Genomic DNA, 27,917 nt, shown 5'->3' on the forward strand with positions numbered 1-27,917 from the left:
AACTCACTTATACTTTCATCCCTGGTCCCTCATTTCTCTGATGCCTCACAAAGAACTTCTTCTTTAAAGAATTTCCCTCAACCCACTTTTTCAAATTACACCTAGGTTTCCCTGCTTTATTTGCAGACCTAGAGGGGTTTTTCCTTCCTATATCAGAACATGGGGGGAGCTGAGAGACTTCTAGCTCCCTTGTGTAATTTTCAGGCCATTATTCTCACAAGATATTAACATGCAATGCCTCCTGGCTTTGGCTAAACTCTCCTTTACATTCTCTGCTACTCCTGGTCATTCCTATACGGAGACTGGCATTTGGCTTCATCTTCTCCTCCCAAGTTCAGTATAATACTGGATTCATTTAAACACCTGGATTTACTGATCAAACACTCCAAGCCAAAGATTCTTTTTTGTTGTTGTTTTCTAAGCTAGACACTTTACTTTTCCTTTTATTAAAAAAAAAAAAGAGTTTGGTTTAACAAGAGATAACAGAATATATGAGCCATTTACCCTTGCAGCTGGATATAGGAACTCACTTAGTTCTTTAATGACCTTTCATGACACTCCAATGACCTTTATCTTTACTGCACTTCAAACACCCATTCCTACTGCCCTTGTCATTACACGTTAGAGTTCCAAATCTAAAATCTTAAACTCTAACATCATTCTGGCTACCAGGTCCTGAGTTTCCAGCTTAATTACTTCTTTGACTTCTAAATCTGCTCTTTGACCTTATCAAGACTTCTCTTAACCAGAGTTTATCATACCTCCCTTAGCCTACCTTCTTACACAGTTTGAATCAAGTGTAACTTCTTTCACCAGCACCTTCAGTCCCCTTGTTCCCATCATTCCACTTCATGTGTCTACAAATCATGGTCCAGGATCTACACAATGTGTCTTCTCTGCCCTTTGTACCCAGGCAACTGGGTGTTGCTAGAGAAAATAGCAGAAATATATCGTTTGGTACCATTCCAAAGGATTACATATTCATGGTTTCCAATCTGTTACATCACCACAGCTGCTTAATCTTTTTACTTAGCATTTTTTGTCAGGTCTCTTCTATCCCCCTCCCTTTCATCCTCTGTTCTAAACTATCACCACTCTGAAGTCCTTTCTCTCTTAGCTCCCTAACTCTCACCTAGCAACATCACATTTTACTCTGCAATAAACAACGAAGCTGTCAGACAATGGCTTTCATCAATGACTATCCCCCAGTCACAAACAGCTGTGAGTTTAGCCATTGTTACAGCTCCATCCTGAGTCTCAAGCAGGATGAGGTATACATTTTCCAGCTTGAGAACAACTTCTTACTCAGCTGGCTGGCTTCCCAACTACACTAGGGCCAGCACCTCCCTCACCTTGTACAGTGGTTAGGACATAGTAAGTGCTCAATAAATGTTTGCTGAACTGTTGTTTAATTAACCACATCCACCTGAGGTCTTATTTCCATCCCTTCCTTCCTCTTCAGAACTTTTTGGTCATCATCATTCACTACTGAACTTCAGGTTTTACCTGTTCCTTTTACTCAGTTGATAATTATTACTATCTAAAAACAACATTAACAAACATCAAAACTTTCCCATACCACTCAGTTCTGCAAGCAAGATTCTTCTTCTACCAATTCACTTAAACTGGTCTCAAAAAAGTTATTAATCACCAAATCAAATGGACATCCTTTAGACTATTTTAAAAACATTTTATGATATTGTTTTTAGAAATAAAATGACCTCTAATAATCAAATACAGGCTTGTTCCCAGTCTTGAAAAGTATAGGAAGTAGACACAGACATATCCCCTAAGCCATAATTTTAACAAATAGAATTATCTGCTATTTTGGCACATTTCTTTCCTGAAATTTTGGGGTGCTTTTTATTATATAAGTGATATAGTCTCATTTTTTTTAAAATTTAACCTCTAAATAGCATTTTATACTATCGACTTATCCGGTTCCTCTATTAAGCTCTTATCCTTGGGCACCACATCTTCCTGATTCTTCTTTTATTGAGACTTTTTCTCTATTCCCTTCAGATGGGAATCTTCATCAAGGTCAGCTCTCCAGTCTTTCTGCTCTATATGCTTTCACTTCCATGGCTTTAACAGTATGTCCCAAGTCCATAGAATCTGTATTTCTTATCCTGACTTCTCCAACCTCTAGACTCATAAATCAAGTTAACTTATTGGTCATCTACTCCTGGATGTCCTATAGGCACCTCCTATCAACCCTTCTGCAAAACTGAAATAATCTTCCTTGCTAACCCTACTCTTTTGGTTGTATTCTCTGTCTGGGTTACAGCATCATCATTTACCCAGTAACCCGGGCCAGAAACCTGGGAATTTGTTATTAGAGTCCTGTCTGTTCCCAAGTTCCATCACATATCAAGTTCTGTTGATTGATTTTCCATGTATCTCTTGAATCTATCCACTCTTCTTCATCCCTGCTGTTACTGTCTTTAGTTCCTAATTATATCTAACCTACAGTACTGTAACAACTTAAGAGTCTGTCTTGATCATAACTCCACTAGCCTATCATAAGAGTTTACTGAATGTAGTACAGAATTCCATACTTAGGTGTTTCATTGTTACTTCAAACTTACACAACTTACATGCAGGTTCTTCACAACAGCCATACCCCTTCTCAACTATTAACAGCACCTCTAATACATCAATCTACTCTCCATCTCTTCCTTCCACTGTAGCCTGAAAGATTATTCTAAAAAGCCAAATTGATCATGTCATTCCCCTGCTCAAAGTCCTTAAATAGCAGCTTCTCACTGTCTCCAGGGTGAAGTCCAAAGGGGCCCTCTGTGACCTGACTCTTGCTTTCCTCCACCCATCTCTGGCCTTCCTTGCATGCTATGCTACAGCCACTCTCAATTACTGAAGGTTTCCAGAATATAATACCTCTCAATCTTTTTACATACTGTGCTTTCACCTGGAGGAACCCCTTTCCCAATCTAACTACTTTACCTAAATCTTATTACTCCATCATATTTTGGCTTAGAAGCTACTTTCTGTGAAAAGACTTTCCTGATTGTTTTTCCACCCCCGCCCCAAATCAGGTAAGTGCCCCTACTCTATGCTTCCAGAGCATTTTGTGCTTATCCGTCTTAGCACTGAATTTTTGTATTTTAATTGTCTTGTTTACCCATCTTTATTATGTCCCCATATAGTTTATAAGCTTCTTGAAGGCTTTAGATGTTTTATCTCATTCAATCACTTCAACAATCCTTTATGGTAAGTGCCACATCATTCCTTTCACCAATCAGTAAATTGAAGCCAAGAGAGTTTAAGAAACTCATCCTGAGTTGTCAAAATCAGGACTTAAAACCAGGCACCAGTCCATCACTAAATCCATCACCTTTAAATCCCTTCTCCACACAATTAGTCAATGACCTATGTAAAACACAGATCCGACCAGGTCTTTCCAGTGGAGTCTGCTCAGTGGTTCCTAGGCCTGCCTGCATGCTATATCCTTTGTAATCCGGTTCCTGTCTACTTTCCTGGCCTGGGCTCCAGCCTCTCCCCAGAACTCACTCCAATGCTGCTACTGCAGAAACACTACGGGTTCCATGCTCTCATCCTTCTTTAAGTGTTGGTGCCTCTACCAAAATGCCCTTTGCACTTTACCTTTCTGGAGAACTTGTCCATTCTTCAGAATTTAACCCATGGAACCTTTGCTGACCACTCTTGTCCCCATTCCTTTGCAGGTAATGGAGTGAATCCTGTCTACACTCTCAGGAGCTGTGTGATTTGGACAACTCAGTGTTTTAGTTTTCTCATTTGTATAATGGCAATAGTAAGTCTACCAACTTTGTAGAATTGTGAGGATTAGGTGAGATGTAAATTAAGCACTTAGTATAGAGCCTGAGACATAGTAAGCACTTAAGACATTTAGCAATTATTATTAATTACTTGTCCCTATTGCCCCATGCAGCTAGGCTGCTAGTGCTGTCTGTGTAATATTTCTTCACATGTAGTTTCCCCTTCAGAGTGTAATCTCCTTGAAAGATACCCTCACATACCACTCATCTGACATTTTAGTAGCACATGCCAGTAACCTGGCATATTATGTACACTTATAATTGAACTAGACTATTAAAATACTACCCATCTTTCAAAGGCCCAGTTCAATTTCCACTTTCTCCACTAATGTTTATCTAACGATTCCAGCCTTTTAAATTATCCCTTCTCAGAATTTTTTTACCACTGCTTGACTATGTAGAAGTATTATCATCAATGAGGCCTTAGGCTCCTCCAGGGAAGACACATCTTATACTGTCTATCTGCTCAATAATAGCTAGTATTTCCAATTGCAAATTGAGTGTTCAACCATCACGTGTGAATTAAAGTATTTTCTTCCTAAGCATGGGAGGCCTCTGTATTAGTTAAGTCCCGATCTCTGAGAAAATTCAGCTAACTCATCTCCTGTCTCTCCTTCCCCTGGCTCTTTTTATTTGTATGCCATTGTCATGTCTTGGCTTCTCAAGAACTCTTCCCATTCCTTATTAACCTCCCTCAAGAGGAGATTAGGCCCAGTAGAGGTCATTATGCTGCTGGCTCACTGTATAATCTCAATAGCAACTCCATGAACTATTTTTCTTTTGCCCGTGTTTTCCATGCCCATGCCACATCAGCTTAAAATAAATGATGCTGGTTAAGTCACATTAACAATGGTGACTTCATTCATGCAGTACTGCATCTCAGATGGCTGAAAGGCTTGTCAGCACAATCCTCACTCAACCACATTGGAGTTGACTCCACTCTTTGGAATAAAGATTTCAAAAAATACCTGCCCAGAATAGTGGGCAGAACAGCTATTTGAAGCACTGCCAGAGTCAGTGTGCTCTGGTTGCATAGCCCTCAAGGAAGGGATTAAAGGAGAAGGAATGGCAAGTTTTAAACTGAAATAGAAATAGCCACAAACATTTCTTGTCGCCTTGGAACTCGTAAGGCTACAGCTTAAAACTAAGGACCAGGGAAATGAGAAATGGAAAAAATCATATAAAAAGCCTTGATTCTAACTTAAGCTCTCCAGTAAACCAGCTTTGCCAGCTTGTAAGTAACCTATTCTTATGACTCAACTTCCTTAGCTGCACTAAAATGAAACTATGTTGACTCAGTGTTCCCACACTCAGCCTCACTAATCTTACTCCCCAACTGGATCCACCTGGCAAACAAACTCAGGACATTGTCAAAAAGAAGTTCCTCTTAGAACAAGAATGAGAAGACTCACTAATCCCACAATAAACACTAATTTATATTATAACATATATATGTATTTAAGATATATATATTTCTTCTAGCTTTGAGTTTATACCTTTCTAAATAAGAAAATCTTCACGTATTTTCTTCCAGGTAGACTATCAATCCCAAAAAAGTAGGGAATGCCTTTCTTTAATATATCTGCATACCACCCGGCTCACTCAGTGTCTAGCATGCTGTTCAGAAAGGCCAACGGTTACAAGGCATCACAATCCCCTGGCTAAATCAGTAACATCCCGAATAGTTGAAAACTCATTTGGAAGCTTCTGATTAAGGAGAAAGAAGGAGTTAGATACTAAGAACAACATTTCTACTCCAGTTTAGAAGTGCTTCTCCCCTCAAGATGGAGATTTCTCTGGAATATCCAGGTCTCCTGGGCCTTCTTTCTCTTGGTGCATACTCACTTGAGAAGTCAATCAGATTTGGGAAAAATACTATCAACTCTCCTAATCAAACTTGGGCAAAATAGGAAAGTAGATTCAATCTACCAAGTGTGAATGTTGGTGTGGTTGGGGGAGAGACAGATATGAGTTGTTTCTCCTTCAGTAACATTTTTGTGTATTACAATCACAAGTAATTTTTTAAAGTTTTCAGTGGCAGGATTCTAATGATGGTTGGGACACCATGAGGAGAGAAGTAACAGTCTCCTGCTGGCCATAAGCAGAAGGCCTTGTTTCTTTTGGTTTCTTAGAGGTCACATTTCTCCTTCACAGACATTAAGAACTTGTGAAGGAATGGGGACTGAAAGAGAAAAGGAAGAAGGGGCCTCCTTTTTAGCTTAGCCTGGACTAAGTGTTAGGTGTCAGTAAACCATTTAGGTCCAACAAATACATCAATTCTCTCATTTTGAGCCAACACCTGAGGCTGATGCATCTTCCTCATCAGTTACAAAACAAAGGGTGACAGGAGTCAGGACAAGCCCTGGTCTGTAAGCCAACGTCCTTGCTCCCTTTCCTTGAGTGACAGAAGGGACCCCAGCCACATCCCATATTAAGGGCCCGTGTCCCTTAGAAACTTCCTGAATGGTGTCTTCAGTCTTGTTTTCTTCCCTTCCCCCAAACCCCAATAAAACACACCAATTGCTTCAGAGTATTTGTGGGTTGGGTTTTTCATAGGTCATTGTCTTTTCTTTTTTTATTTCAGATACTGAAAAAGTCCCCTGGGCTCTGTGGGGCTCTCCATTCTCATGGACCCTTTCCCCCACATTCACTGCCCCTCTCCCCAAGCAAATCTATTTCTAGGACAGCATTTTTTAAACAAACAATTAACATTAATTGCATTCTTAGCCTGTTCTGCAGAACCAGAGGAGCTATTTAGATGGACAATTTCTTTTATCTGACACTAGGTCCCCAGCCACATCCAAGCAAACAATTTTCTGCAGAGCTGAATTAGAATCCCTCATCGTTAGTCTACTCCACCTCTTCCCCCACACACTCATCCCACATCAGCCACATGGTTAGGAAGGAGGATAATCAGGAATGTTTTTGTCAACCTCAGTCTCTAATTCATATTCCCCTAAATCTCCCACCCCACCTTCTCAAACATTCCCCATTCCTTCCAGGATTTCACTGAGATTTCTCCCAACAGTCATTTGGAAAAAGGTAAAACAAAAAAGGTTCAAGGTCTTGGTGCTCAGCCCAAGGGGCTCCATGCGCTGGGACACCGACGGGCAGGGGCTTCTGCCTCTCCAGCCCGCGCCCGAGCCACCTCCTGACCCCTGGCTGCAAAAGCAGGGAGGGGCAGGAGCCAGCACAGGACCCAGGGGGGCAGCGTCTCAGGATCTGGCGGAGCCCCGGGCAGCATCATTCAACTTGGCCACTGTGGATGAACACAGGAGAAAAAGAAAACACTGTCAAGTAATAAGGGAAAAAGTCCTAAGTTCCATCCCAGTCTGCAACCCATGACTCTTCCACACTTAATCTTTAGGCTTTCTGGCATATGCCTCAATCCTATCCATAGAAAGTTAGAAAAAGAGAGAAAGGGAGAATTTAAATCTTTTCCCGTGTACAAACAACAAAAAAAAATGTTTGCATTTTGGATATATCCATGAAAACAGACAGAAAAACAGTTCTTTAGACAAGACAAAAATAACTGGAGGTTTGGAGTGTAAGGTAGAGTTGGCTCAGTTTCACAGGCACAGCCACAGCCATGTACAGCAGCAGAGGCTTGAATGGGGGCACACAGTGACAAGGTGGTGACTGTGTGGAGGCCAGGGCCAGACAGTACATATAATTGTTTGGAATAGATTAAGCAATCTAGGCTCAGTCAAAGCAATTTGGATTTGGATTTTGAAATGACCATCTTTGCAATGGAAGTTATGTACTTCATGCAATATAAACAGGTGGCAAATACAGAATGTAGCTTGTTTCTTTGTTATCTTAGCCTTGAAGATAATCATGTAGAAATAAAGTAAGACCAACAGTTTTCTGATTTCTCTATTTCTTCTATTCCTTCCTAAAACCAGACTCATTGTTAACTCAGGCTTGAGGATTCAAACTGACCAATAGAGAAAGCAGTTCAGACAGAAGAGAAAAAAAGTACAAAACTCAAGAAGATCGGAGATGAAGAAAACATACAAAATTATATATATATTTATATATATAATAACATGATGTATCTATGTACAACATGGCTGGGACAGTTGAGGAAACTATACAAGAATGTTCAGCATTTTCCTCTTCCCACATGGGCTTTAGACTAAGGAAGACAGCATGAGGAAATGGAGCAAGAACACGAAAGTTATATACAATTACAAGCAACAGTCAAGGAGTTTGGGGGCCAGGTAATCCAGGGATCCTGCTCTCTCCATTCTTCCCTCACCAACTCTTTCCTATCCAATCTGAATGACAGCCTGAAAAGTGAATGGTAAGTCAGGAAAGAAATATATACACACCCCATTCCCCAAAATGCACATAAGGAAGTTCATCAGTCATTTGATCATGCCAAATGTTTGGCATATCAGAATCTGGTGGTGAGAGGGCAAGAAGGATGACAGAATCTTGCTCTCCTGAACAGTTAGTCCTCACCCTGGCCCTCTCTGTCATATCTAGCAGGTTGCATCAGTGAGATTCAGGCCAAAAGATAGTGATAACTAGACTGAAGATGCTGGCGACCCACAAGCCCTTTCCTCCATCTATTCATGGATCAGCATTGCGACTCCTCCTCAGAGCCCAGAAGCCAGGTTAGTAAGGTCTAGGGAGATGGAGATTTCTCTGTTCCTTTTCTCTCTTCCTAACCACCTTCCCTAAATTTCTTCATGATGAATCATCTCCTAAGAACCTGCTGCTCCAGCCCTGCCATAGGACCAAGCCCTGGAGGCTAGCTCAGTTCACTTGTTTTCTTTTTGTCTCCCTAACAAAACACCTGACATTTCATTATATCTGAAATGTGGAACTCCACATGTGCATGACTGAGCATGTTTCCTCAGGCCTCCAGTTTGGCTGCCAGAGAAGCTTTTTAGCAGCGAAGGCTGATCGTAGGTCAGGAAAGTAGGTGGGGGCAGAGGCAAGACATTTCCATGGCTAGCTTCCTAGAAATTTTTTTTGACATCCAAGGCCACGATACTTATGAGGCCCTCTTGCCTGAATTTATAACCCCTAAACCTCAGCTTCCCCTCTCTCTATGGGGTCTTCAAATGGTTCCCCTCTGTAGGCTCACTCAAGGGCCTTCCTCACTTTCAGTTTCACAATGAATAGTACTTATTTTTTCCAGATGAGAGTTGTAAGGTTTTAAAATCAGAATCAATCTTACCTATATTCAACTCTACTTTATAGTGGGGAAACAGAAATCCAGAGAGGTTAAAGGACTTGACCAAGGTCACACAGCAGTTCTACCGAGACTGAGTGTAACTAGAGCCCAGATTATCTTGACTCCTAAACTAGTGCTCTGTCCACTATCCCATGATACTTTTGAAAGCAACATGCTGGAAGAGAGAGAGAGAAGGTGCCCATTTTATGTGAATAATGTCCTCTAATCTTTACATTATTTAAGAGCCAGGGCAAACTCTAAAAGACAATGACTAAAGGAAGTTAAGCGGGCACTGTTTTAGGCACACAAATCAGTTTTTCTTTCCAAGAATTCTCTAAACCTGCTGTAATGGACACAGGAAGCAAAAGCAGCCTAAGGGACAAAACATGTAGAAGCACAAAAAAACAGATCTCAATCTGTTCCCAGGTAAGTGAGATTAGCCTTGGGATGTTAAACCTGCTGTGTTATTCCAAAGACTTAGCCTAACCAATTTTGGGATATTCTTTTCCAAAAGGAGAAGTTCCATCTCCCCAGTTTCTCATACAAAGAAAAAGAGAGTTTGCAACATTATCCAATCCTAGTTTCTTATTTCTGTCCCTACATGGGCTACAGTGAGGGTATGGAAATCTCAGTTTTATCAAGGAAATGAACTCAGAGGCCCTCTTCAACTCACATTACCTTCTCAGTGGCCCCCAGCAGAATCACAGCCATTTCTGGCTAACAAGCTGAGAAGACACAACTAGGTGCCTATTGAATCCCTGCCTATGATATATAAAAGTCCAGTGGGTGAGGAAGGGGAGAGGAAGAGGGGCCCAGGTTACCCCGCGAGCTTGCTGGTGACGAGTGAGGACTTTCTCTGGGGCAGATCCTGAGGGGTGGGAATGTGGTCACCAGTCACCAGGTTCTTGTCCGCTCCTGCACTTGGCAGCTGCTTGTTCTTCATCTTGGCCTTGGCCATGTTGTAGTCTCCTGAGTCAAAGTACTTTTGCTGAGAGACAAGACGGAGGTTTAGGTGAGTCTGGAGCTCTGGCCCTCCTTGAAAGCAAGGAAACTCACATTTATTATAAAACCTCACCTACACTCAGATCTTTCAAGTCATCTTTGATTAACCTCATGCATACATAGCTCAGCATTAATTACATGTACTTATGTCTTCTCCCCAACATGTTCTGACTTTTTCAGGTGTGCAATTTCACAGCAGTATGTATGTTTGGAGATAAGAGAGCCCCTATATCCTTTGCACCCACATCCTGTGTAGTGCCATCAGCACAGGATGGTTTAACCAAATTACTAACTATTCATAAAGGCTTACTGACGATATAGTCTCAAATGAGGTTGGTTCTGGAGAAACAGAAATGAATAGCTATATAGAAGGGTCAGCCTGGGGCTATCCTAACAATCAATAGGAGATCAACCTCTAAATTAAAAACTATTCTCTCAAACCATCAAAAGAAACAGGGCTTCTCATGAGGACACCGTATCTTTCCTCTGACTCCCACAGCTGTGACAGCCTGCCCACACCTGACTTGCCTACAGCACCACATCAGCACCTGTGACTAAGACTCAGAAACCAGGGTTCTTCACAGGAACCTGTTTCACTCAGAGCAACACACTCTAGCTGAGTGACCTACAATCCCTTAGTCAGCTTTATGTACCTCTGGGGACTGAGACACCTGAGCAGGAGCTAGGTGGCTATGAAGGCAGACTCTCCCTTGGTGAAGAGGACCACTCTGGACAAGAAAAATAAGTCTTCAGGGAGTACAGTTAATGGCTAGTCCTAACTTCAAGGGTCTGAAGAAATCTATTCATTTCAGGTTGGAGAAATCTGTAGGACAGATGGTTTGTTCCTTTTCTGAAATGACGTACCCTCAAATGTAGCTCTAATCCTAAAAAATTTAGTTCCTAAAACTCTCACCATCCAAATTGGCAAATTCCAGTCAGCATTCCAGTCTCTAAAATCTTTCTTTATTCCCCTCCCAATATCCCCACACCTCAAAGCCCCTACATTAAGCTGTAATATCTTATATGGGCAATCAGAAGATAACTGATACCATACCAGGGAATTACAATAATTTGCTTTGCTTTTTACAAGTTCCTAATTCCACCTTTCTACTGCTCAGCAACACAACATCCAGATGAGAATTCAGAACCTCCACAGATCTCATCCCTAAAGTCTCCTTTGGTTCCAGAGTAAGAAAGTAAAGAGATTGTGACCAATACCCCTTTCTGAAGCCTCTTCATGAGGAAGTCAGATCCGCCAGGCTTTTGTCCTAGGCTTGGATATTTGGCCTTTAGCTTTGCCTCTTCAGCTCTCTCAGGGAGAATACCTTCTTTCTCCTGTGTGTCCTACAGGAAACAAATGGACCAATAAAATTAATGACTGAGAAGAAACTGCTTCTAATACCTAGCAAACATTTATACTGCCAACTTTCCCTGAAGATCCACCCACTTGGAAACATGCTATTTCCACTCTGCTCTTATATAAAGCTGGACCTTTGTTCAAATCCCTAAAGCTTAAGATGACTGTATTGTGAGAAGAAAAAGACAAGCTAGTTCTCACACGCTGCCCAGGGAACCACCTCCATGATATGAGTATTGGGTTAAAGGTAATAACTAAACACAATACTTTAATCAGAATGAGCCACAGCTCACTCAGCACAGAAGCTAGGAAAGAAAACAAGAGGGAAGAGCTAGCCAGAACTTCTGATGATACAAGATGAGTAGGAAAGCTAACACACAGTACAGGTAAATGGGAAATCAAAAGGGATAATTCTGCTGAGATGTTCCCTCCTTACTCAGTGTAAGATAGTCATCTGATAAGTCTCTCTGTGGAGGAAGCTACAGCTATGTGGTCTCCAAAAACACTCCACCTCAGTAATCGGACAAAGTTGCTTTAGCATTTCCACAAACATTATGGTAGGAAGATGACAGGTAAACAGATGGAAAGGACACTGTTTCTAACCTTGGGAGAACTGAGATACAGTAGGTTCACTAGTATTTACCCAGTTTTTTTTTTTGGTATCAATGTAAAATTACATGAGCAACATTATGGTTACTAGACTCCCCTCATTATCAAGTCCCCACCACATACCCAAATTTACAGTCACTGTCCATCAGCGTAGTAAGATGCTGTAGAATCACTACCTGTCTTCTCTGTGTTGCACTGCCCTTCCTGTGCTCCAGTCCCTACATTATGTGTGCTAATTGTAATGCCCCCTTTTCCCCCTTCTCCCTCCCTTCCCACCCATCCTCCCCAGTCCCTTTCCCTTTGGTAACTGTTGATCCATTCTTGGGTTCTGTGATTCTGCTGCTGTTTTGTTCCTTCAGTTTCTTAGTTTTTATACTCCACAGATGAATAAAATCATCTGATACTTGCCTTTCTCTGCCTGGCTTATTTCACTGAGCATAATACCCTCTAGCTCCATCCATGTTGTTACAAATGGTAGGATTTGTTTTCTTCTTATGCCTTAATAATATTCCATTGTGTATATGTACCACATCTTCTTTATCCATTCATCTACTGATGGACAATTAGGTTGCTTTCATTTCTTGGCTATTGTAAATAGTGGTGCGATAAACATGGGTATTTACCCAGTTTTTACCAAAAAGTCAACACCTTCCCTAGTGGGGCAAGTGATTAAAGTTTGGGTAACAGCCAGGAGCTCAACTCGCTTGCAGAGGCTTTCACTGGTGGTGATATTCTCTTCTTGCCTTTTGTGGGCCCTGCGGCCCTTTAGTAATTTTTGAAAAGGACCTAAACCCAAGAAGTGGATTTCGAGTGTTTTCATCACATAATTGCAGGTGAGCTTAGTACCACCACTTGCCTTGGATGTCTTGGGGGAATAAGGTGGTGTATTTCTTGTCACGACGCTCCCGGTGTCTAGGTTTAACCTCCATTATTCTGTATGGAACTCTAGCCCTCTACAATCCTGTTCGGCCCTCACTGAAGGTGGGCAACAGACCAACCCCAACCGTCAAAACAGATCTCTTGAGAAAGCTGCAGCCTTAAACGAATCATAATAATAATAATTTCTCTTCTCCCTACCCCCAGTGCTGGTCCTTTGTAAAATTCTTCACTTCGACGTGTACCTTTCTGAGGACTCAGGATGCTGACCGCAGCCTGGTTGTCCGGTCATTAACACCTACTAACCAAGTACACACACTGCATCTTGGGACCACCGCCCACTTTCATTCACTCAGTTTTTCCAAACACCCGCCCTGCGCCCAAGCTCGGCCAATTATAGCACAACTTAAGTCTGCCTGCGTGACGTATAAAGTAGCCAACCCCTGCAGGACCTGAGACAATGGCGACCAATTCGCAGCGGTGGGAGACCGACTCCCGCCCCATCACGGTTGCCCCCTGCTCGCCAGCCCGCACCCCCTCCATTTCACCTGCTTCTCCTCGCCGGTCTCCTCCGCAGGGTTCTCCTCTTCTTGTTTCTGGGACATGGCGGGGCCGGGGCTGTGGCGTGTACGGGGCCCGGGAAGTCAACCGGAGAAGGGAAGGGGGAGGGGAAACGGGGACAACCTGCGCGGCTGCTTCGGCTCCTGTCACTAAGGTTGCTCTGTCAAAATGGCGGCTCCTGCGTGTGACGCCACGGCCGCCCTTTCCATTGGGAGCCAATGGAAGTGGGGTAGATGCGGCAATGACGTAACGACCTACCAATAATTGCCGGCTAAAGGCGGGATGGAGGCGACGGGCAAGCTGGAACACCAGTCTCGAAAGAGCGTGAGCCACAAGGGCCAATTGGAAGCCCATGGGAGATGTGGGGGCGGCACTGCTAAGCTTTGGCAATGTTGCCCAATGGCGGTGGGGTCAGACCTCTGATACCACTCTCGGTTCCCTGCAGGCGTTACCGAGTTTCAAAAGGAAGTTAAAGGATATACGCATTTTATTTCAAGGTGGAGAGGATTAAGCCTTGGGCATCGTTAGCAGAAAATGGTCGATCTTAAATAATTTGGAAGTAAGAGTGGACTTTAAAGTGATACTCAACGACTTTCCGATGTGTCATTTGGTTTGCGGAAAGGAGACTTGAGTCCTCAATCCGAGTCATTTTGCGGAACACAAATAGCATACGTTCTATGATTTAACTTAATCTTAAAGACACTATTATACTTACTTATTAGGGGTCATACCATGAAGACAAAGCTCCTTGAAACAGCACAGTTCTAAGTATATGGTAAACATTTAGTAAATAGTTAACACTAGTTAACCAATCTGGAGTCACAGTAAAATATTTCCATAAAGGTCTGTTTGTAGATGGTACTGTATTAATTTTACAGGGGATATTTGGATAGTAAGGCAGTCTCTGCCTTTCGAAAGCTTATTAGTGGGCGTTGGAGCTGAGGTTGGAGGGGGTCCTTCATAGTGTGCCAGGAGTATCCCAAATCCCCAAAATTAAATCGACACATTGTCCTGGAGTGGCAGCCACGGCATTTTTCATATTTAAAAAGTCTACTAGTAATAACAGTGCAAAATTCATATTAAATTTTAATTTTCCAGGCAGTCTGTTGTGACAAATAACCTTGGGGCTATCTGTTCTTTTTTCTGTATAATTAGAAATTTTCTGTATAATCCTTTTCTAATGGAGAAGTTTGACAAGCACTGGGATACACAGATTATTATCATAAAAGGAAAAATCTGATTAGCATTGAAATAAAAGTGTTAATAAAGGGCTACATGGGTTCAAATGAAGGCTCATATTCAGTATGGGGGTCCAAAAGAAGACTTTGTGTCAGAGGTGGTTGTAAGTACACAGAGAGGAAATCCTGGGTCAAAATACCTCTAAAAACCGAAATCAGTCAAAGGGAGAAATGAAGTTTAAAATTCACGTATTGTTTACAAACTGCAGTCTGGGCCCTTCTCTCTTTCCTGCTCCAGAAGAAGCAACATGGGCCCTCCCCTCCCCTCTCAGGTACAGGTAAGCCCTCCATGCCCAGGTAATTACCCATTGATATGGAGATGAACTTCACCCCTGAGGAATGATGCAAATGTACTAAAGCCATACTTCTTTCCACATCTGAATGCCTATTGAAATGCAAATGTACTAAAGCCAGGCGAGATATTCTGGAAATACTATAATTTTACCCACAGGCCACCCTTCCAGAAATCTCACCTTATAATTTATTCATTCTCCCTCTTCCGACCAATCTAATAACATATAATAGCAATAGCAATAAAATCATAATAATCCTCAAGCCAGAGGATTCAGCCTATGCAGATTAAGTAAATGTACTTTACAGCACAATCTCTCACTAAGTACAAAATGTTTCTACACTTGTTTATTCATTCCTAACAACTATGCTAGATTACTCACAAACTTTAGCCAGACATTAGACAAAGTCAAGCCTCTCTTTAAGCATTTTTTTCTTGACAACAGCAACACAATCATGATAACTCTCAAACCAGAGGATTCAGCTAGGTTCAAAGTCCCATGCAGATTAAGTCCAAAGCTCGTCCATTCCAGCCATCACATGGCAGCTGCAGCCAAGAGGCACATCCAGGACACATGGACTGTAGAAGCAAATAACCCTGATTGTAGGGGGTCACTTTGCTGTTCTTCTAGGAATACACAGGAGGCCAGCTTCCAGGCCTTTTACCCAAGGTGCCAGGAGGGCCAGCCATCGCTGGTCAATGTGTTGAAATATACAGGGCCATATCCATTTTATTCCTAATTGCTGCACACATCCTTGCAATGCATGTCCAATAAAGTGGGTGCCTTGATCGCTCTCAATCACCAGTGACCGGCCGTAGGCTGCAAAGAGATGCACTAGGCCCCTCACGGTGGTTTGCTGATCTGCACAATGTGCAGTGCACTCCTTCTGGGCTCGGCTGACTTCTTCAAAGGTCAATGGCAAGCCCCACTGACAGGCTACAGCTCACATTGCCTTTTGCCCAGCATGCAACAAATGCTGGTGTAGCCATTGGGCCACATCAGAGGCAGGCTTTCCTTCTAGCCAGCACACCTGGGCCAATGTGTCTGCTTCATCATTCCCTGGAGGTGCAAAAGGCAAATGGCCAGTCACATGATATATGGTAGGTGTCTGTGCTACACCACTCCATGGCCTTTGGGTCCAGTCTCGCACTCCCCTGTGGGATAGGTGGTTATTACCTTGGTCAGAGCTGTTCTGGTGGTGGGCTCCATAGCCAGTGTTAGAAAAAGCATAAAACCTAAATGTGATTTATTCCCACCAGGAGGTTTAAACATTTTAACAGGAAGGTATTAACAAAGGGCCATGTGGTGGAAAATATGCCAGGAAGCTGCTCAGGCTGAGAGTTGGGGTGTGAGGGGAGAATTGGTAAAGGCCAGGCTATACCTGTTTGAGGTTTTTTAAACCTACCAGTGACATTAAGACAAATGTAAGAGAAGGCCCAATGTGGATATAATTGGCTTAGGCGACATCCAGGAAAGGATGTGAACCCTGTAGTTCTCAGCCAATGAGGAACCAAGGGAGGGACTTGCGTACTAGGTAATAAATTACTTGGTGCCAGCGGCCTCAGGTGTGCCTGCCCACCAGACACCCGATCTTGCAAGACCGTCATTAAAGCCTCACTCCGCTGTTCTCTTTGTCTCCATGTGCACTTATTGAGTTTGGATCAGTGAGTGTGTTTCTCACAGTCAGCAAGGCATGGTACACAGCAGCCAGTTGCTTCTCTATCAAGGTGACCCGGACCTCTGCTCCTTTCCATAGTTGTGGCCAGGCTCCAGCTGGCAGCAGGAGTAGCAGCAGTGGCAGAAGCAGTAGCCTTAGGCTCAGGACACGGGCTGGGGTCAGTGTGGCCAGCAGCGGTGGTGGTACCTCCATGACCACATGAGTGTAGACAGATGTCCCTTGGCACAAGCGCCACTTCTCCCCATCATTTCCTGGGGCGGCCCTCCCAAAGGTCACACTCATTATGACAGATTTCAGATTCAGAGGAATCCTTTTGACTACTGCCAGAAGAAATTCTGGGGAAAGGAAATACCAGGACAAAATACCTCTAAAAACCTAAATCAGTCAAAGGTAGAAATAAAGTTTAAAGTCTGTTTATTGCTTACAAACCATGGTCTGGGCTCTTCTCTCTTTCCTGCTCCAGCAGAAGCAAAACTGGCCCTCCCATACAAACTGTATCTGCCATACAGATAAGCCCTCCAAGCCCAGTAATTACCCATTGATATGGAGATGAACTTCTCTCCACCCCTGAGAAATGATGCAAATGCACTAAAGCCATACTTCTCTCCACCTCTGAATGCTTATTGATATGCAGATATACTAAAGCCAGGTGAGATATTCTGAAAATACTACAATTTTACCCATAATGGTATTTGAAATAAGCTTTAAAGAATTTAGAAGTTTCCCAGGTAAAGAAGTAAGGAAGGGTATTCCAGGCAATGGGCATAGCATGAAGGGTAGAGGAAAAGAATTGAATCCAGAACATGGAGGGCTTTGAATGCTGAAATAAGGAATTCGTGAATATTTGAGTAATCCATGAGAAAGATTTAAAGATTTTAGTCTAGAGAGTGGAAGATTAGAAATATTCACCAGGAAGATTAATCTAGTGGTAATGAATAAAAATAATTCAGAATTCTAAGCCAAGAGATACTAGAGGTGGGCAGTTTGGCTAGGAGTCTACAGCAATAATCTAGGTGGGAGATAATTTGGATTTAAACTGCAAATGTGTTTAAATGTAGTTTAGCATAGAAAACAGTGAACCCAATTGAGTCTTTGGCAATAGAATCCATTAGCAGATGATCGAATACAGAGAAAGAAGAGTCCAGGTACCTCAGGGTGAGTGTATGAACAATGCATTTAAGAAGAGGAGTCCACCTAGGAATGGAACTGGAAGCATACAGAAAATGATGTGTTCAGTTTTGAGTGACTCACTTTAAAAGCCAACGAGCCATTTTGTGGGGATATCCAGACAATTAAGACTTAGGATACATCATTTCTGTGATCTCAATATCTGAAATTTTAGATTTCTAGGAAACACAGATCTGGAGTTTGGAAGAAAAGTAGAAGCTTGTGGGTAAAATTGTAATATTTCTGGAATTTCTCGCCTGGCTTTAGTATATCTGCATATCAAGCATTCAGAGGTGGAGAGAAGTATGGCTTTAGTGCATTTGCATCATTCCTCAGGGCTGGAGAGAAGTTCATCTCCTCAATGGGTAATTACCTGGGCAAGGAGGGCTTATCTGTACCTGAGAGGGGAGGGAGGTGCTGGTTTTACTTCTGCTGGAGCAGGAGAGATGGCTCCGGACTTCAGTTTGTAAGCAATAAATGGGTTTTAAACTTTATTTCTCCCTTTGACTGATTTCGGTTTCAGAGGTATTTTGCCCAGGGATTTCCTTTCCCCAGACTTATATCTGGTGCAGTTGACAGGGTCTCTGAATTCAAAATCTGTCATAATGGGTGTGACTTTTGGGAGGGCCACCCCTAGAAATGATGGGGAGAAGTGGTGCTCATGCTGAGGGATGTGTGCCTGCATTCATGTGGTCATGGAGGCACCACCACTGGTGCTGGCTGTGCTGACCCCAGTCTGTGGCCCGAGCCTAAGGCTGCTGCTGCTGTCACTGCTGCTGCTCCTGCTGCCAGCTGGAGCCTGGTCACAACTATGGAAAAGAGCAGAGGTCACCTTGATAGAGAAGCAACTGGCTGCTGTGTACCATGCCTTGCTGGCTATGGAGTCAGTTGCCAGAACAGCTCTGACCAAGGTAATAACCACCTATCCAATTGTGAGGTGGGTGTAAGACTGGACTCAAAGGCCACAGAGTGGCATGGCACAGACACCTACTGTATATCATGTGACTGGCCATTTGCCTTTGGCATCCCCAGGGAATGATGAAGCAGACACATTGGCCCAGGTGCACTGGCAAGAAGGAAAGCCTGCCTCTGATGTGGCCCAATGGCTACATCAGCATTTGTTGCATGTGGGGCAAAAGACAATGTAGGCTGTAGCCCATCAGTGGGGCTTGCCATTGACCTTTGAAGAAGTCAGCCGAGCCCAGAAGGAGTGCACTGCACATTGTGCAGATCAGCAAACCACCAAGAGGGGCCTAGAGTGTCTCTTATCAGTGTATGATCAGCCACAGGTGATTAAGAGTGATTGAAGCATCCACTTTATTGGACATGCATTGCAAGGATGTGTGCAGCAATTAGGAATAAAATGAACATGGCCCTGGACATTTCAACACATGGACCCATGATGGCTGTCCCTCCTGGCACCATTGGTAAAAGGCCTCCTGTGTATTCCTGGAGGAACAGCAGAGTGGCCCCCAAAGATCATGGTTATTTGTTTCTACAGTCCTTGTGTCCTGGATGCACCCCCTGGCTGCAGCTGCCATGTGATGGTTGAAATGGATGAGTTTTGGACTTAATCTGCATGGGACTTTGAACCTAGCTGAACCCTCTGGCTTGAGAATTATCATGATTGTGTTGCTGTTGTCAAGAAAAAATGCTTAAAGAGAGGCTTTACTTTGTCTAATGTTCGGTAAAAGTTTTTTGAGTAATCTAGCATGGTTTTAGGAATGAGTAAACAAGTGTAGCAAGTAATAATAATAGTGTGTTAGTGTATTAAACATTTTGTGCTCAGTGAGAGATTGTGCTGTAAAGTACATTTACTTAATCTGCATAGGCTGAATGCTCTGACTTGAGGATTATTATGATTTTATTGCTGTTGCTATTGTATGTCATTAGTTTGGTCGGAAGAGGGGGAAAGAGTAAATTGTAAGGTGAGAGTTCTGGAGGGGTGGCCTGTGGGTAAAATTGTAGTATTTTCATATTTCCTGGCTTTAGTACATCTGCATATCAATAGTCATTCAGAGGTGGAGAGAAGTACAGCTTTAGTGCATTTGCATAATTTCTCAGGGCTGGAGAGAAGTTCTTCTCCTCAATGGGTAATTACCTGGCCAAGGAGGGCTTATCTGTACCTGACAGGTGAGGGGGTTTGCTGGTTTTGCTTCTGCTGGAGCAGGAGATATGGCTCAGGACTGCAGTTTGTAAGCAATAAATGAGTTTTAAACTTTATTTCTCCCTTTGACTAATTCCATTTTTAGAGGTATTTTGCCCCAGGATTTCCTCTCCCTGGATTTACAAAGCTAAATATGAATAAAATTTGTGCTTCTTCACAGAAATATGAGTTGTGGAAGTAGATGGGGTCACCAAAGGATAAAGTAGAAAAAAGAGTCCCCAAGCAGAAACCTGGTGAAAAGTTGGCAAGGAACACAGAAAAAATGACCAGAGTGGTAAGAGGAAGAACCAGGATAGAAGTGACAGAGAAGTTGAAAATGGAGGGGATGAAAGCTAGTTTCAAGTGGTTAAAGAGTGAAGAGGTGGTAGCAATATTAACAGGAAAGCAGAGAAAAGAATTAGGGCAATGAATTAAGAAGCAGCAGAGGATTTTCTTTTTTGGAAGGTAAGCAAGACTATCTAGCATGTTTTAAGGGGAGGGGAAGGGACTAATTGAGAAAGAAAAACTAAAAATGTAATTGCTTTAAAGAGGATATAAGGAAATAATTAGATCATAAGATCATTAGATCAAAATGTGGAGAGGCAGACAGGTTATCTCTGGCAGCTGTAAAGGAGAGTGGGAATGGAAATTTGCAGAGAGATTTTGAGGTGGCTAAACATTTAGGGAAGTAATGGCCTTGCTTTTCTGAGGTCAATCTTTTGAGAATAAAAAAATGATTGGTGGGTTAGAAGATCTTGGTAAAATGAGGGGAGAAATAGCACTACAGAAGATAGCAATGATTCAAAACAGCAAGAAAGACCTAGCTGAGATTAGACAAGTATGAATTTGGAGTAGTCCCAATCAGCAGGGCTTTGTAACTGATCAGTTAATTATTGGTTACCTTGGGATGGAGAAAGTAGCCTGAGTTAACCAGAACAAAGTACTAGTAAAGAAGGAAAAATGGAGGGAGGACAATGAGGAAGTCTGGACTGGTTTGCTTGATTGTTAAAATAGATGACTACAGCAGTAGGTTCTTTGGAAAGACAATGAAATTCATGAACTGGTAGAATGGAAAGGATCTGAAGAACTTGTGAGACAAATGATGCTCAGATTTGGTGGGAATGACTGAGAGAGGCAGAAGAGTAGAAGGCTGTATTGAAAGGGAAATATCAGTTTGTATCTAGGAAGGTGGGAAATTATAGTTTATGATGTGCTGTAGTTGATAGTTGGTGGCAGATATGTCATAGCTATAAAAAGTCATTGATGTTGCTGTGATAGAGTGAATGTGAAGTCACAAATGTTGAAGTCCTAGAGCATAATGATAGGGAAGGAGGTTAGGAGAGAGGGTGACTGTGACCTATATACTGGGAATGAACTCTAGGTCTCCAACATATGTATTTAAGTATGTAAGGCACCATATTGTATGCCTTACATTGTGTAGAAACAACTGCAATATTAAATAATGTAAAACACTTACCAAATAAGTTGTATTTATAAGTGTTTAAAAGATCATTTCTGGCTGAGCTGGGTGGGGAATGTTTCAGATGAGGTAGAACCTAAGCTGGGAGGACAGTGAGGATGAATAGGGAAGTTGGAGATTGGTAAAGGGAGAGAGGAAAGGAAGACAATTCAGAGGACTATTCTGTCTTATAAAAGCTTAGAGGGTGACTGATCCCTGACTGAGAGTGTGGAAAAGGTAGATAGAAACTATGTCAGGAGTAATAACTTCTTAGAGGGAGTAAGATCCTACTAGCCCACTGAGACTCCTTTTTTGTCCAACAAATTTATCAAGCACTCATTATGTACTTGGTATATACTGTGCTAGGCACCATGAATGCAAAGATAAAGGAAAGTCTCTTCAAGACGTTTACAGATGAATGAGGAGATAAGAAAGACAATTTACACTGGAGAAGAGTATCCAAGGCAGCTTCCTGGAGGAGATGACATTTGAAGGAAGTATAGGAATACTCAAAGGAAAAAGGTGAGGATGGAGAAATCCTTTTCAGGCAGAATCATAAAAAGACAAAGAATCATAAAAATCTCCATGTACTAATTCTCAATCTTAGTTGATAAGTTCCCAGGGAACTCCATAAAACACAAATTTTGTTAGTCCTCTTTCACCCCTAATGAACCAGCATCTCTGGACTAGAGCTGGAAAATCTGTGTTTTTGAAAAGCTCCCTAAGGACAGTCTGCAAATAAGGCTGATCTGGAAACCTGTATGAAGCAGGAAAACATGAAGCTGTCTCTTGGATCCCAAGGAGATTTGTAAGTCATGCTAACATGTTGGGGTTTTGTGAAGACAAAGGGGTGCCTCTGATTTCAAGTGGGGGTAGTGGTATTGTTAGATTTGGGATTTTGAAAGATTTAACTGTGGTAGCCATTGGGAGATTGGTCTGGAGGGGTGGAGACCACCTAGATCTCTGATTGTGGTAATCCACAAGATTTAAGAGTTCTGATAAAAGGCAGAGGCCATGTGAATGGAGAGAAGCTGCAGAGACAAATGATAGTGGATGTGGGGAATAAAGAAGAGGAGAGAACCAAGAATGAGTTCCAAATTCCTGAGTGGAGGGTGGTACCATTTACAGAAAAGCAAATACAGGGAGAATAGCAGATTGGAGGGGGGAAAGTAAGAAGAGAAGAGATCCGAACTTCTTACCTTTTGGTCCTTTTTCTTGCTTATGTCTGAATTTTTCAGGGCAGCACCTTGAATCTTTTCAGAGTACAAAGGGGGATATCTGGGAACAACTGTAAAATTTGGCAGTGCTTAAGTAACTTTCTACAGAAGAATGGCCATGAAGACTGCAAAATATCTGGGTTTAATGCCAGTAGCACCCTCTGATGGGCCAGATTGGGAATACCAGGAAGTTAACCAACTTCAGCCTGGCCTTGCCTCCTTTACACATTTGTATACTCTTAGGGCTGGTCTTAAGTGTAGCCTGAAGAAAGTAGCTGTCTAAGTGATCAGAATAATACAGTGTTAAAGATAATTTTAAAAAATGTAAAATCATAACTCACACAAATGAGGGAATTAGTAAGATGTTAAAGAGGTTCAAAGAGAATCTGAAAGATACTGGCAATTAAGAATGCTGAAATGAATTTGCTAATAGATATAAAATTGGTCAATATCTACAGGGCATAAAATATAATGTTTAGAATTATCTTTTTCATAGGATGTAAATCAGTTGTGATTTGTCTCTTTATGTTTAAGAACCATTTGTATTGCCATCAGCTTTCTCATGTTACAAACTGTAGAACAGTTCAAAGAGGCATGGATCAGATAACTCTGAAGACTCTTCCAGACAATATACAACACTGTTTTTGCCCATTTCAAAGTCTTTTATAATTTTTCTCCTGAGAACAGAAAAGCCTCTCTTCTCATAAATCTCTCACCTCTGGCTTCCATTGCACTGAAGTTCCTGGTTAAAGTGCAAATAAGTTACCCAGAAGATACCAAATCAACATTGTCAGTTGCCATTTCAAATATGGATGAAGTAGTCAGATCAACTTTAATTAACAGCCACACTGTGAAATATTGGCCCAGAGATGGCCTTAGAGAAAATCACAGTAAGAGAAAGGAAGAAAATTCACAAATCACTTACTGCAAATCAGCCACTGATAGCAGCTTACTCTTTGTTGTGGTATTTGTCTTAAAAAGTATTCAGTCAAAAGGGGGCAGTTTTAACCCAGAAGAATGGATCACTAATGAAATTGAATTCGTTATCTGAAGATGGGAGGAAGAGTTGGAGCAGAGGACAACTTTAAAAATCTTAAAATTATGTCAGTGGGGGTCGGAGTGGGCGTGGGGGTAGAGGGCGAGTGGAAGGCTGGCATAGGAGGAAAGGAGAAGGCAAGTTTAAGAAGAGTATAGATCCAAGTTGGGTTTCTTGGTTGGGTAAAATTGTAACATTTCCAGAGTATCTCACCTGGCTTTAGTGCATTTGCATATCCTCAGGGGTGGAGAGAAATTCATCTCCAAGTCAATGGGTAATTACCTGGGCAACCGAGGGCATGTCTGAACCTGAGAGTTTAAGGAGAGGGGCTGGCTGGCTTGCTTGCTTGGTTACTGACAGAGCAGGGAGAGAGATGGTGAAGGACTGCAGTTTGTAAGCAATAATCGGGTTTAAAACTTTATTTCTCCCTTTGACTGATTTTGGGTTTTAGAGGTTGTAAGATAAATTTTAGCCGAAATAAGCAGGTGAAGAGAGGCAACAAAGGGCCAGGTAGTTTGAGTGCAACTCCCAGGTGATGTTCCGTGGTCTGGGTATTACAGGCCGGGGAAGTCACACCCGGTCAGGAAGGTGGGGGCTTATAAGGGATTAGAAGGGGGAGGAGTGGGCAAGCTATCCTAGGGGGCATGGAGAGGTATGATTGGCTAAAGGTGACATAATAGACAACTAGAAACCTTTTTTCCTTCCAAGAGGGAGGAAGCTGACATCCGGGTCTTAGTTGGCACAGAAGAAGGATGGAATTCAGGAAGAGCTGTTCTCTTTCCATATAAGGCACGGACCTTGGGTTCTGGTCTGTTCTCCCCCTATGGCATCTCTCTGTTCGGTTTGCATGTCCTTGTTTTTCCTTCCTCCAGCCTAACAGAGGTATTCTGCCCCAGAATTTCCTCTTCCTAGATTACACCTGGTAGAAGTCAGCAGGGTTCCTCTTAACCCGAAATCTGTCCTGTTAGGGTCCAGGCTTCCGAGGCTTCCCCAGAGAACAAACTACACAGGCATAGAGATGTAAATTCAAGCAAAGTCTTTATTCAGCCAACTAGTTGGGGTCCAAGTCAGCCTGACGCAGCGGGTCTCAACAAGGACCCTGAGCACTCAGAGCCAAGGGTTTATATAGCAATTTCAAAGCATTTAACTCATAGCAATTTTCTATAACTATACATTATTCTTGCAAGACATATATCCTGGGGTTAAGCAAGGGCAGGGTAAGACTACTCCTCAATGGTTAGGGAGGTTCTGCACGATAAGCTTGGTATGTAAGATTTACTGACCAAGGTTAGCTGACCAAGGGTCACAGCTGCCCACCACCCGGTGCTCATGATTAACTTGTTTTTCAAGGCCTTACCCAGTTCCAATTTTTCTTTCTAAGTCACATACTCAGAAAATGGCTTCTAGGCCTTTAAGATGGCTATGCTTATGCTAACCTATTTCTATTCTTACATTCCCCTCTTCTTCTTGTATCTATTTCAATCATGAAATTAGGGGTCATCTGTTTGGTTAACACTCTGATAGTTCTGTCTCAACACTATGATTTGCACGGTGCTAATGCGTTCTTTGATAAAGGTAACACATGGAGTGACTCCGGTTTGGCGGGCCTACTACTTGTTAGAATAAGCTGGGGTGGTGCTGATTACTTCTGTCTTGTTGTAGAGGGAGGTGTAAGTTTTAGGAACTCTCTCAATGCAGGTTCATTGCCTACTTGCAGAGGATAAAGTGAGTCTCGGTCTTTGTCTTCTACAGATAGGGACTCTAGCTGCTGCTAGGGAAAAGGGGCGATGACCGCTCTGGCTGCTTCGTGCTGAGAAGGGGGTGCAGTAAAGGGTGCAGCTAGGTCTCTATTACTGGTCAGTTGAGAGGGCTTCAGAAGGCTGGCGCTTCTATTACTATTTGCAGTTTTGTGGCTTCTAGGCAAGATAAAACAAATTGTGTTATTAGGTTATGTAGCAACATCTGGAGTTGGATTTTCTATTCTGGAGGCTGCAGTTATTGAAACAATACTTTTCTCTAAAATCACCCTCATTTTTATTAGAAGTAACCAGGTTAAGAAAATAATTAACAGCTGGCTTGATCATTTGCACAAGTGCAGCAAGAAGAGCAATTGATTACACAGGCTCTTTTAAATATGCTTTGCTGGAACTTTTTGTAAGGAATTTCAGATTGAACTTTTAAAGGCCTCTTGAGGCCAGACAGCCAAGCTAGACTTGCCATCAGGCTTTGCCTGCAGTACCTGTAGATTTGGATGAATTCTTCTCTTCTCGAGGTCTCTGAACCTGCCAGGAAGTGACCTTCTTTACTCACCTGGTAAGGCTGCTGGGAACTCTGTAAGCAAGGTACCAGGCCAGTTCTTCCAAGGGGCTTTGTTGGCTTTATAAAGTCAATCTTAGTTCCTTAAAGTTGTTCACATCTGAGTCCATGCACATGTCTCTCAGGTATGACATTCCAGTCAAAGCCCTGGCAGTATAACCAGTGTTCTTAAGTAGTCTTCTCACAAGGAAAGCAGATTCTTATTGAACTCATGCAAATAAACATACTGCCATGGAATACAAAAACAGTCACTGAAAGTTTTTAAACTCTGGAGGGATCAGGTAGAGAGAAGGAAGTTTCAATTCTGCTCATAAAGATAGTCATTTACTAAACTGTTGTCAGTTTAAGAGAACAAGGTTAAAACACTTTATCAGCAACATTTGAAACAAAAAGACACAAAATCATTTTCTTTAGTTTATGTAATCTTATGTAACTAATACCTGTTCTGCTGAAATCTAGTTCTTTACCAGTTTAGGGATAATACTATAAATGACAAAAGACTTACAAATGACAATGGTTAAAGATCTGATGAGAGCTTACTGTAAGACAGTTGACATAAGGAAATTCTGATATTTCTGTAATACAAAACATTTAGTAACAAAGTTTAGCATCATTCTCTTTGACAGTGCTTTCCTGGTAAATAAATAAATATATATCAGATAAATAAGCCAAATTAGTCAAATACTTTCTCTAATGAGAAAAAATTCTTCTGACATGTTCCAGGGGCCCTCTGGAAAATATCAGAGTTAACTAGAGGTAAAAGCACTTTTTTTTGAACTTAGCATAAGTGTCCAAGACCAGATACAAAAAAAGCAGAGAAAGTGCTTAAGTCTACAGGTCTTCTCTGAAAGCTTCAAGAATGTTTTACTCTTTAATAGTAGATATAAGCTGCTATGCAAATTCTATTAAAAGCTCTAAGATCATTTGCATTAAAAAAATATGAAGAGTCCTCTGAAGGACTACTACTAGTAAGATGGCAAACTTCCGGCTTCTCTTCGGGGTCCTTGGTTTCCGCCGGTGCCACCTGAAGCCCAATCACCTCTCGCTCCCCTCCCAATCCCAGCACCTAGCCAACAGCCACCAGCTCCTTAGAAGTGACACCTCAATCAATTCATGCCCCTTCTTATATAACCCAGCACCTTTCCCTAATAAAGCGGAACTCTCCGGTTAATTGCTGCTATGTGTCGCTCCTTTCCTTTCATCCCCCATGTTTTTTTTTTTTTTTTTAAACATACAGCATATAAATTAAACAAGAAGACCTGGTGGTTGTCAAAAAAATCTATTACAACCTTTCTCAAAAGTGGTCACACGTTTGTCCATTTAAACTTTTACAGTGAAACTTGTTTTTCTGGGAGAAACATAATCTTGTCTAGATTCTAGTTTAATTTTTAAGAATAAATTTTGGTTTGTTAACTAAGTGCATTTAATCAGCTGAAAAAAGCTTTGTTACCATTCTGCTTAGGAGGATAAATTAAGAAAACAAATAATCAGTAACAACTTTAATCATTTGTTGGTTAGAGATTTTTCCACTTATAAAAATATATGGAATAAATAATTCAATTTCTCAGGCCATGCAATCGTTTTCAATAACAAAATATTTCAAAGGCAAATAAAGGTTATACAGTTGTTAACAAACTTTAGCTTTTAGTCTTTTTAATATTACGATTTCATTTTTTTTTTTTTTAATATTCTGGCAACTCACTGAGACTTTAAGCATGAGAAACTGCTTTGATCTTTCAACATTAAGAGCAGACTAACAGTTAAAGAAAACTGTTTAACTAGAAACGAGATTCTAATTTTGCTGTGCACTTGATATCAAGATTCACTTGCTTTAATTTCACTAGGCACGACTATATCTGTAAGAATATAGTAATTTATTCTTCATTTGCCCTATGGTCCCAAGCACATAAGCCGGTGAGAATTAGCCTGGGCTTGCCTGCGGCTTGACTGGGTTTATCT

The 27,917-nt window shown here is 41.9% G+C and overlaps 1 protein-coding gene across 1 annotated transcript; it reads right to left on the bottom strand.

Moving 5' to 3' along the window:
- Positions 1-6,346: 6,346 nt before the first annotated feature.
- On the bottom strand, positions 6,347-13,588 carry ENSA (endosulfine alpha). Its single transcript, XM_017670246.3, has 4 exons — positions 13,396-13,588; positions 11,224-11,349; positions 9,825-9,991; positions 6,347-7,074 (listed from the first exon to the last, which is right to left on the bottom strand). The coding sequence occupies exons 1-4, from the start codon at positions 13,450-13,452 to the stop codon at positions 7,059-7,061; spliced, it is 366 nt and encodes a 121-aa protein (XP_017525735.1). The 5' UTR covers positions 13,453-13,588; the 3' UTR covers positions 6,347-7,058.
- Between the last annotated feature and the right edge of the window lie 14,329 nt (positions 13,589-27,917).

This window comes from Manis javanica, chromosome 4, assembly GCF_040802235.1.
Source record: "Manis javanica isolate MJ-LG chromosome 4, MJ_LKY, whole genome shotgun sequence".
NCBI lineage: Eukaryota > Metazoa > Chordata > Mammalia > Pholidota > Manidae > Manis > Manis javanica.

Coding starts and splice junctions, on each gene's coding strand:
- ENSA (XM_017670246.3), bottom strand. CDS start 13,452: ATGTCCCAGAAACAAGAAGAGGAGAACCCTGCGGAGGAGACCGGCGAG. Junction 11,350..13,395: donor AGACCGGCGAGGAGAAGCAG/GTGAAATGGAGG, acceptor TGTTTCCTGTAG/GACACACAGGAGAAAGAAGG. Junction 9,992..11,223: donor TGAAGAGGCTTCAGAAAGGG/GTATTGGTCACA, acceptor CTTGTCTCTCAG/CAAAAGTACTTTGACTCAGG.